Source organism: Drosophila novamexicana, unplaced genomic scaffold (genome assembly GCF_003285875.2).
Source record: "Drosophila novamexicana strain 15010-1031.04,08,12 unplaced genomic scaffold, DnovRS2.1 tig00000387-arrow-pilon, whole genome shotgun sequence".
NCBI classification, from domain to species: Eukaryota; Metazoa; Arthropoda; class Insecta; order Diptera; family Drosophilidae; genus Drosophila; species Drosophila novamexicana.
The window spans coordinates 3,212,520-3,222,537 of NW_020824800.1; the positions used below are offsets into that span (position 1 = coordinate 3,212,520).

The following is a 10,018-nucleotide window of genomic DNA, read 5'->3' on the forward strand; positions in this document are numbered from 1 at the left end:
CTTAGTTGCCTGGTCAAAAACCGGCCTTCGGACTTTCTAATACCGGGAGATTTTGTTTTATAATTTTTGGATACATTCAAATAATAATCATATTCAAAAAAGCACACATTATGTACAATTATGTGTTACATGTGAACATTCAAATAATAATCATATTCAAAACACAAGTAATGCACAATTGTGTGCTATAAACTAATTTCAAAGTAACGGCAATTGATTAGATTCAAAATATACCGAATGTGTATGAAGAGCGCGCCAAAAAAAGCCCGCGCTTTTAACTGGCGGCAATGGTAACACCGGTCAGCGGCTGCGGTGCGGCGAATTGAGTGTGCAGTATTTTTATGCTACAAGCCTGCGGTCACACTGCACAACAGCTGTGCTACGTCTTTGTTGTGTTTTTCTTGTTCAATTTAAAAACCAGGCATCAGTAGCGTGTTTACTTTCTATAAATTACGATCACATAACGATGGGCAACACAAGTGGCAAACGAGAATCGGACAATCTATACACAGCCGAGGAGCTGCGCTTTCTAGAAACGGCGTACCGCAACGCATCCGGCGGCGCATTAGAGAAATTAACACAAGATCGACTCGTGGTAGGTGGCACAGTGGGTCGTTGCACTTGGGCTAGCCAAAAATCAATGGCTGCAGTTGCTTGCCTGCAGTGGCTGTTCCGGTCACAAGTTCAAGGTTCACTGCAACAGTCAGTTGTGCGTCTGGTGTCATGCGACACCGCAAATGATATATTATGTGAGGCGCAAGCTGTCGTCATTGTCGCTATCGGCGTTATCAATAACACTTCGCATTTGTTGTATAGGCCGAACGTGTCTCTTTGGTTTATTCAATTTGTTTGCTTTTCGCATTTGCGACTGATTTTGTGTTTGCTTTGCCTTTGTGTGATTTGCTTGCCAACGAATTAGTGAATCCAAAGGGGGGTTGGCGCACATAATTATGGCAACGAAATTGAATTAATAATAAACAATAGACGCGACGAATGCAGCCAATTTCAGCGTTAACAGCTTGTCCCCTACTCTGTGGCCGAGTTTGGCTACGATCGCAAGAATTTGTTTATTATTTTTTGTAAATTTGAATTTAATTCTATTTGTTTTGTGTTTCAAACAGGAAGCATGGTCTCAAACAATCGAGCGTTCGCTAGCCGAGGGCACGGCTCAGTTTCTGTTTATGCCAACGAAACCTGGACAGCATTGCATTAATATACCCTTGAGGAAATTTGGCGAGCCCTACTACATTATGGAACGTGGCAGCATTGAGATGAAGATGCAAATGATGCTGGCGTCGCTGCAACGCGGCGCCAACGACAGCTACAACAGCAAACAGCTTGAACAGGTGAGCATTAAATCTAAATGATGAAATGATAAATAAATCAATTAACCAATTTTCCTGCTTGCAGTATATACACTCGGTCATAAAGAGCTATGTGCATCTGGAGAGCACCTCGAAGGGATCCATCATTAAGGAATGGCAGGATTTGGGCTTTCTCACAACCGAACGTTCAGTCTGCAGCTTTGCCAAGGGCCTGATGCGTAACCTAAGCAAAGATTTGGAGCACACTTTGCACAATGAAGCACTGGAACGTTGGCTGCATGTCACGCCGCAGTTTCTGCAATTGTGGCGCGAGGTTTTCGTGCAGCTTTACACACGCCATGGTGGCAGCAAGCGCACAATCATCAAAGATGTGGAAATTTCCATTCTGCCTCAACTGTGCGGTATGTAATGTTCTATTGTACGCCTCAATCATGACAATCGTAAATCACATTCGCGCATACAGATGCCCCGCACAGCAGTCACTACAGGCCCATCATCGAGCTTCCACATGTGCTGTATATAAATGCACAGCTGCCGCGCGAGATGCGTCACAAATGGCGTTTCCTATTTTCATCGAAAGTCCACGGTGAGAGTTTCTCCACCATGATTGGCAAGATGATCGACAAGGGGCCCACGTTGTTCTTCATTGAAGACGAGGATCAATACATATTTGGCGGCTATGCACCAGAATCATGGTCCCTTAAGCCTCAGTTTGGTGGCGACGATACCTCTTTGCTCTATACGCTCAGTCCAGCCATGCGCTGTTTCAGCTCCACTGGCTACAATGACCATTATCAGTATCTTAACTTGAATCAGCATACAATGCCCAATGGGCTGGTGAGTACTTATGCCCTCTAAAAATGTGTATCGATTAGCGTTTTAACCTCAACTCTCTGTACAGGGCATGGGCGGGCAGTTTGATTTCTGGGGTAAGACCAATATCACTTAAAGCTTATAATTAGAATCAATTTATACATTAACTGCCATTTTGCAGGCCTCTGGTTAGACTGCATGTTTGGCGAGGGTCAGAGTGTGGAGAGCTGTACCACATATAGCGACTATGTGCAGCTCAGGTGCGCCTTTTGATTTTATATACTCTTTTTGCTGCGCATTACTAAAAGCACAACAATACAATATTTTACAGCAAACGTAAGCAATTCAAAATACGTAACCTGGAGGTTTGGGCTGTCGGCGATTTGCCCGTCAAGGATGAAGACGAGGGCGGGGATGGTCAGGTAAACACTCTACACACTAGAAAAAACAAAATATTTTACATATTTATAAACATTTCCAAAAAAAGACTTCTAAAAAAACCTAAAAATTGTTTTTGGTTAAAATCTTCAACTAGTGTTTAGTTAGCGCATATTCATATAAGAATTATGATTACCTTTGCTGACTTTTCTGTAGAAACGTTCTGTGCTGGACAGCAATCTGGAGGATCGTGCCATGCTGGAAATTGCTGGCAAGCAAATGCACTCGGATGGGCTTCGTGAACCGGGCATGGACGATTGATGGCGGTCGCTGTTCAAGGCATTAAGTGAAAGCTCGGTTTTATCACGTTCAAGAATTTATAGCACTATATCTCTTTTGGGTGTGCGGTTAAAACCTTTACATATTTACTTTAGCCATAAAAACCTTCCTACACACTTTAAAACAAATCCTGTATACAAGAAAGTGTTTGTTCTTTCCATTCCTTCAAACTTTTGTTAAGGCAATAATGTAATAATATAATATAGCTATATATATATATATGTATACGTATAAACAATGTATTATGCATAGTGTCTATGTAATACTGAAAGTATTGTTGTTGCGTTTTAGGACTACAAGTGAAATGAATCGTTCAAAAGCAATGTAATATCGTCGTAAACCTCTTTTTCGTGTTTAAATAAATCGCAAATTATTTGCCGAACTCAAATTTATTGCTTAAATCATTAAACTCTTTGGAAAATTTATGGCTGCTAGAGTACTCACGGTGGGTACTATAATTTTAAATATTAAATTACAAAGCTTTTAATTGAAGCCACTTAGCCACTACCTCGCATGCTGCAATATACTAAATAGATATCTAATGCATTTTATATGTCAACAGCATAGCCCGAAAGTGTCACGCCAGGTGCAATCTCCTCTTCTACGTATGAGCCCGCCTCCTCGAAGGAGCGTGCATTGCTATCCTCAAAGCTGCGTCCTACGCTCGCTGGTGTCTGGCGCAGCGGCGGGGCACGCTGGCCAAAATTGCGTGCCACACCATATTTGCCGGCATTATAGTTGGAGTTTTGGCCCTCGTCATCGTAGCGTCGGCCCGTGGAACGCAGCTTTGGCGCCTGGAATGTGTGCTGCTGCTCATGGTTCGAGTCATGACGATTGTGGAAATCGTAGGTGTTCGTCTCGGAGCCACGCGGATAGTTTGTCTTCCGCAGCATGGCCTTAAAATTAAATGGTGGCTCCTCCGAGTTCTGCAAAGCGGGAATCTGAATTTTATCCCGTAATGCTGTTAATTACTTACATCGTCCTCATTTCTGCGTGCCATATTCTGTAGCTCTCGTATCGGATCGGCGGGTGGATATGAGGAGCGTTGCTGATAGTTGCGCTGTTGCTGATTGGGATTATTGCGATACTGGTTGGAGGAGGGCATGGGCGGTGGTGGAGGGGGCGCCGCATAGCCCTTCAAGGAATTGCGACGTGAGCCCGACCGATGAACTCCCCAATTGCCACTCATGTTGTTGCTCTGATAGTTGCTGTTGTAGTTGTTGTAGGCATTGTTGTAGGCATTCATATTCTTTTGCATTTGATTCCTGACGAGCATACCCTGATCAGCACGAGAACCCATTGAGATTGTGCATTCGGCTTACCTTCTCAGCTGCTGTGGATCCCGAAAGTAGCCCTGGTTGTAGATATTGTCACTCTCGCCCATGCGATCCCAGTTGGTCTGACAGGCCTGCTCCTTCTTATACGCATTGTAGGTGAGCAAGCACGAGGTCATCGAAGGATTACGCTGCAACGGACTGTCCCAGGGCTCGTCTTCCTCCAACTGTTGCAGCAACAAGTGATTGGGAAAGGTTTGCCGTGAAATCGAATTGGCCGGATCCACCATATATTGTGTATCGTAGAAAGGTATCTGATCCAAGCGGAACGGCATCTTGCTGATGGGCACGGGCAGCGGTCCCAGCTGCGAGGAGTTCACCTCGCGCATATTAATCCGCTCAAATGGCACTGCTCGGGTGCATTTATTGAGACCGGCCACCATGCGCTGGTTGTATATGTGCACCTGTTGAAGGTGGTTCGATTAGAGCTCAGGATCAATGTTCAATGTGAGAGCTTACCTGCTGTGACAGATTGACAAAGTCCTGGAAGCGTGCGGCGCGATAATGTAGCAGCACCTGGAATATGGACTTTTCACGCCACTTCTTGGCAAACGGCCGAATGAAATCCGCCGTGTTCTCATTGAGCTGTCCGGACTTCTCGTTGACCAGCGGAGGTAAGCGGACACGGTCGCGGAAGCCCCGAAAAGCTGCTCAAGAAAACAAAAGAGAAAGAGAGAGGGAGAGGGAGAGGGAAAGAGAGATGTGGAGGAGAAAGAGAGAGAGATAGAGCGGGTTAGTGGCCAGTTAGAAATGCGGTCAATGGGCGGGGAGTCACCTTAATTTAATTAAATTTTCATTTATTTTCTATGCAACACTTATAATTCTGTTTCTGTTTGTGGCGCGGTAAGCCTATTGGTTGCATCAGTGAGGGTGGCTTGGGGTTGGTAGCCAAAGGTAAACACCAAAGATGTTGGCACTAAGCGGCTTAAATTATCCAACAGCCGGACACCCTAGACTACTACTAATGTAAACTTGTGGCTTGGTTACTTTGATATTTTATTATATGCATGCAGAGTAGTATGTAGTATTTGGTATGTGGCATTGGTAAGGCTACCTCCACGAGTTAGTATAGTGCCCACATGGGCATTGCTTGATTAGGTTATTGGTGTGAGATCTATTCATCGACTGAGGCCTGCTCGATTTTGGAGATGCACACTGCGGCGAGAGCCTCGTCTTTACGCGCTTCCAGAAACAGTTCATCGGCCTCCGATGGAGTCTCGCTTATGTCGATATGCTCCTCATCGAAATCTTTAAGTTTATCAACTTGAGTTTTTTTACCTTTTTGTATCTTGCTGGCGGCCTCATCATGCTGGCCTGGCCCCTTTTTGCCCACTGTGTGATGAGACAGAGAGTTAAGGACTTGCCGTGGCTAAGTACAACTGCATTGCGTTAGATGGCGCCACTTACATTTGAAGACCTTGCCTCCTTTGACGCGCTTGCGCGCGAGCAGGGCACGCATCATGGACTGCACCTTGATGACCTTCTTTACCTGCAGCTCATATTGCCTGCAAAAGATGCGCAGCTATGTGGTTAGTCTGAGACGACTTCGATTTCGATGTCGAGCTCACCTGGCCAGAAACTCGTCGTTGTAGTAGCGCAAGAAGACCTTGGTCTTGCCCAGAACCCAGCCCTCCATTTTGAGGCGCAAAAACAACAGCCTGCAATTGTCCTTGGTCATCTCAACGGTCTCATCAAAGTCAAAGGCCAAGAATTGATAGCTGCAGAATCATTCAGAAGGAGACCTTAGTGGATTGTGAGCACAGTCAAAGTTGCAGCCTACCGCTTGAGGAACTCCTCGAAGGGCAGCCGCGTGGAGTAGCCGCGCTGTCGTGCAATAACCGTGTCCAGAACTCCGAGCGCCTTCATCTGCTGCTGCACGACGTCCGAGTGGAAGGCACGCGGCTTGTACTCGAGATCGGCGCGTATGCAACGCACAAAGTGCACGCCCAGATTCGCATTCTGGCTGAGCATTCGGAGCAGGGTCAGGCAGGTGTAGCGGAAGTTGGCCGCCATGGTGCGCAGGTTGTTCACTTGCGAGATGCAGCCAGCGCTGAGCGTGTTGAGATTCTACAATGGATCAAATGTTAATTGAGGGGCCTTAATCTGTACCAGGAGTACATGCAACGCACGTATGATTTGCGTTCGCTTTCATCCTTATGCTGTACGGCCTCAAACGGCATGGTTAGATTGCCAGCTTTGGTTAGCTGATTGGTAAACATGAGCATGATGCTCTCGTCCAGCGAGGAGCGGAACGTTTCGATCATCTCGGGTGGCACAAAGTCGCGATTGATGTCGGTGAAGGCGCGCGTATCGTAAATGATGCGGCCCGTATAATGGGCCACGGATAGCTCAGTGGCAGTGTGTTTTTTCACGAACTGGCTGTGCTTTTCCGACACGCGGTCTAAACAAAACACCACAAAGATAATGTCGAGAGAGAGAGAAAATGAGGAAGAGCACTGATCCTACCCATAATCAAATCCTGGTCCTGACAGGAGCGCGATGCATCGTCTATGATGTAGAAAAGTCCATCGGGCTTGGTAAGCAGATTATCTAGCGCTGTCTTGTTATCGTAAAAGTTAAGATTTATGGTGTCAATATCCTCCGCTTCCATTTCCAGCATTTCGCTAATGAAGATGCGCTGATTGTAATGATACTGCATTTGCTCGTTCAGTGTATTGATGATCAGCTGCTCCAGGCCATTCCGATGGAAGCACTCGAAACCGTACATATCATGCACGATTATGGCATTCGTGTCGCCGCTGTAAGGGCAGGAAAGCAATTATTATCAAAGAGTCTAGGGCACCTCTAAGCCAATACTCACAAGACGGCGCGTGGAAAGGACATGTTCATGTTGATTCTGTTGATAATAAAGTCAACCAGACGCGAGTAAAGCGTGGAGGCGACCGCATCCCGAGCATCTCGTGCCTCTTCCGCTGTATACTGTCGCCGCTCGGCAATGCCGCCCTTGACCATGATGAAGTTGGTGAGCGACCACATGAACTTCTTTTCATCGACGCGCAACAGCTCCGATATGCGGGAGACAATCTCGGTGTTCTCTACCTCGGCGTATTTGCCCGACGGACGGAAGCGTATGTTGCCAATGTTAAGAATGGCAGCTAGTACTTTTCGTACCGTTTCCAGCTGCTTGTGACTAAAGTCCAAGTCGCGCAGAATGCTCTCGAACTCACGAAATCGCTCCACATTGCCCTCAGGATCATCGCGTCGATACTTGAGCTTGGACGGTGGCCCATCTGGCGGTATGCGCAGATAGCGATAGTTGCGATCCGACTTGAGATTGTAGTCCTTCAGCTGATTCTGTTGATTCATAAAGTCATAGAAATAGTAAAAGATGTGAAAGTTGTGCTGGCTGCCATCCGTGGTGGCCACGCGCAGCTTCTCCAGCATGTACATGTTGTAGACGGCGCCGCTCATCTTGCCCGTCTTACCGAAGGTCAGGCAATACTGCAGGACACACCGTGTGGAGTCGTTGTTAACCGGTGTGCCAGCATTCACCAGCATGAGTATGACCTTAATGGAGTTCTCGACGCGCCCCGTGGCGCCACGATTGCCAGAGCCCAGATAGCAGAGATGTTTGATTAGCAGACGGGCATTCGTGGACTTGCCCGAAAAGCTCTCGCCGGAGAACACAATGTGCTGCGGTTCGCGGTGGTGCAGCATATCCTGATAGGCTATATCCGCCACGGAAAAGATATGCGGCTGATTCTCCGAACGGGACTTGCATTTGTATTTGGCATGGAACTACAAAAGATACAACAATTACGTTTTCTGCTTAGGAAGAGCAGTTGGTTTTATGAGAGACGCACCTCAGGGCTGAACTCCTGCTTGAGCTCATTGGAGTTCAATGATAGCAAAATGTCGCCAATGAAGCTGTAGGACTCGCCCATTTCCATACGGTTGCGCAACGAGTCAAGTATGCTCTCATCCACCGGATTTTCCAGGGCCGCCAGATCCTCGGGATACATCCGTTCCGGTTTCTCATCGAAGCGCTTGATGTAGCCTCGGTCCACAAAGAGTTCTGGCTCCTTGTACAACGTCTTGACATCGCTGGCTAGCTCCAGCATCTCGGCCAGATCGGAACGCATTTCCTCCTCATTCTCAATGAGTTCGGTGAGAAAGGGATGCTCCACCATTTCCACCATCATGGGCCGATTCTCAGCATTCTTCTCCAGGCACTCGGCTATAAAGTCATTGATCTGCTGCGACCAGTTCGTCGGACGCGTCAATGTGGGCGGTGGATTGCGTACAATCGAAAACATGGCCCTTGTTGGATGCATGTCTGCAAACGGAGGCTTACCATCGGCCAGCTCAATGGTGGCTATGCCCAGAGCCCAGACGTCGGCACGCACTGTAATGTCCGGCTCACGGGTTTCCATAGCTGCCACCACCTCGGGTGCCATCCAGCAGGGCGATCCAATGCAGGTGCCCCTTTTGCCCAGCGTCGAGTCCACCTGACGCGACAGCCCAAAGTCGCACAGCTTAACGCATCCGTTTTTGGTTAATAGAATGTTGTCGCCCCGTATGTCCCGATGGAGAACATGATTGCGATTCAGCTCGATGGCTGCGCGGCAGGTTTCCCTGATGATGTAGGCGATGTGCTCCTCTCGCATGCGACGGTCCAACTTCAGCAACTTATTGACCATGTCCACGGCGGTGCCACCAGCGCAGTACTGTAAACGATTGAAGGTTAGATGGATTGGAATACGGCTGGAATTCTCGGCTGTACACTAACCTCCATGACAAACCAAATCTCATCGGGTCCATTGGGTTTCGACAGCTTGTAGACGCCGTAGAACTCGGGCAGATTTGGATGTGAACAGTAGTCGCGCAGCGTGCGATATTCCTCCTCAATGGACACCTGGTGCTCCTCGTCATAGTGCTGTATCTTCAGTGCAACGATGCGATCAGTGTCCAGTTCCTTGGCTCGAAACACCTTCGCATTGACACCCTGCGCAATCTCCTCATAGATCTCGAATTTATCGGTTGGATCCGGCAATTGCGTATACGGCAAATACATTTTGTCACACTTGATCAGGATACTCACAGGATATAATAGTTGCTAAAGTGTTTTATGGTGAATAGGTAACGCAGAGAATAACAATGGTAAATCGCATTAGTAATTTGGAAGGTTTCACCCGATTACCAGTGAGCAGATGGGGATGTTTAGGGTTGAGGCCCCCATCGACAAAAATTGGATAGGGCTTAGTTGGGGCAGTTGTAACACAGTCGAAATTCCTTCTTAGGACAGTATGCCAAGGATAATGAGAAATTGGTTTTTTTTTAAGAAAGCAGTATTCCAGAATGTTAAGATCATCCAAGGATAAAAGGCAACTTTTAAAATTGAGTTATGTATAGGGTAATAAACTTGACTTAAAGCCTAATCCTCATTGTTCACTTAGAAAACGTATCTATTCATAATCAGTTTCGTAACAGTTTCTTTAAAAGCTTTAGCTATTTTTAGGCAATACATCTTGCAGCTTTAACACTCGAGTATCCTTATAGACAGACCTTTGCTTAGTAGTTATTTGCCACAGCACGAACGTTGATGGTATCCTTTGTTTCTGTTGGTGAATTTCCGAACCGACCGCACGCTTGCAGCACGATGCGCTGCAAAAAGCCAACTGAAAGTTGTGCAAACGGATTCCTCGGCTTTTTACTGAGCCCAAGAAGCCCCGCAACAGCGTCATGGCATGTTGGCCAATTGCTTATTCCCATTCACGCTGAATTGGTAAGACTACCCATCCCTGTACCTTGGGCAACTATTTAGCCAACTAATTGAATTAGAAGCCCAGTCGCAGGCAGCGCGACATT

General features: G+C 47.0%; 2 protein-coding genes across 2 annotated transcripts; one reads left to right on the plus strand and one right to left on the minus strand.

Annotated features, from left to right (window-relative positions):
* The first annotated feature begins 380 nt into the window (after positions 1-380).
* On the plus strand, positions 381-3,208 carry LOC115759776 (MTOR-associated protein MEAK7). Its single transcript, XM_030700842.1, has 8 exons — positions 381-595; positions 1,122-1,346; positions 1,411-1,726; positions 1,789-2,162; positions 2,227-2,254; positions 2,320-2,398; positions 2,470-2,560; positions 2,733-3,208. Exons 1-8 carry the CDS (start codon positions 467-469, stop codon positions 2,835-2,837), a joined length of 1,347 nt encoding a protein of 448 aa, XP_030556702.1. The 5' UTR covers positions 381-466; the 3' UTR covers positions 2,838-3,208.
* A 39-nt stretch (positions 3,209-3,247) lies between these two features.
* LOC115759774 (neither inactivation nor afterpotential protein C) lies at positions 3,248-9,803 on the minus strand. The gene is made up of 14 exons (XM_030700841.1): positions 9,716-9,803; positions 8,940-9,266; positions 8,014-8,877; positions 7,011-7,948; positions 6,656-6,948; positions 6,319-6,590; positions 5,970-6,256; positions 5,758-5,907; positions 5,597-5,694; positions 5,468-5,521; positions 4,649-4,836; positions 4,178-4,593; positions 3,832-4,120; positions 3,248-3,781 (listed from the first exon to the last, which is right to left on the minus strand). Exons 2-14 carry the CDS (start codon positions 9,222-9,224, stop codon positions 3,404-3,406), a joined length of 4,512 nt encoding a protein of 1,503 aa, XP_030556701.1. The 5' UTR covers positions 9,225-9,266; positions 9,716-9,803; the 3' UTR covers positions 3,248-3,403.
* Between the last annotated feature and the right edge of the window lie 215 nt (positions 9,804-10,018).

Coding starts and splice junctions, on each gene's coding strand:
- LOC115759776 (XM_030700842.1), top strand. CDS start 467: ATGGGCAACACAAGTGGCAAACGAGAATCGGACAATCTATACACAGCC. Junction 1,727..1,788: donor CATTCTGCCTCAACTGTGCG/GTATGTAATGTT, acceptor TCGCGCATACAG/ATGCCCCGCACAGCAGTCAC. Junction 2,561..2,732: donor ACGAGGGCGGGGATGGTCAG/GTAAACACTCTA, acceptor ACTTTTCTGTAG/AAACGTTCTGTGCTGGACAG.
- LOC115759774 (XM_030700841.1), bottom strand. CDS start 9,224: ATGTATTTGCCGTATACGCAATTGCCGGATCCAACCGATAAATTCGAG. Junction 8,878..8,939: donor AGATTTGGTTTGTCATGGAG/GTTAGTGTACAG, acceptor AATCGTTTACAG/TACTGCGCTGGTGGCACCGC. Junction 4,121..4,177: donor GATCCACAGCAGCTGAGAAG/GTAAGCCGAATG, acceptor TATGCTCGTCAG/GAATCAAATGCAAAAGAATA.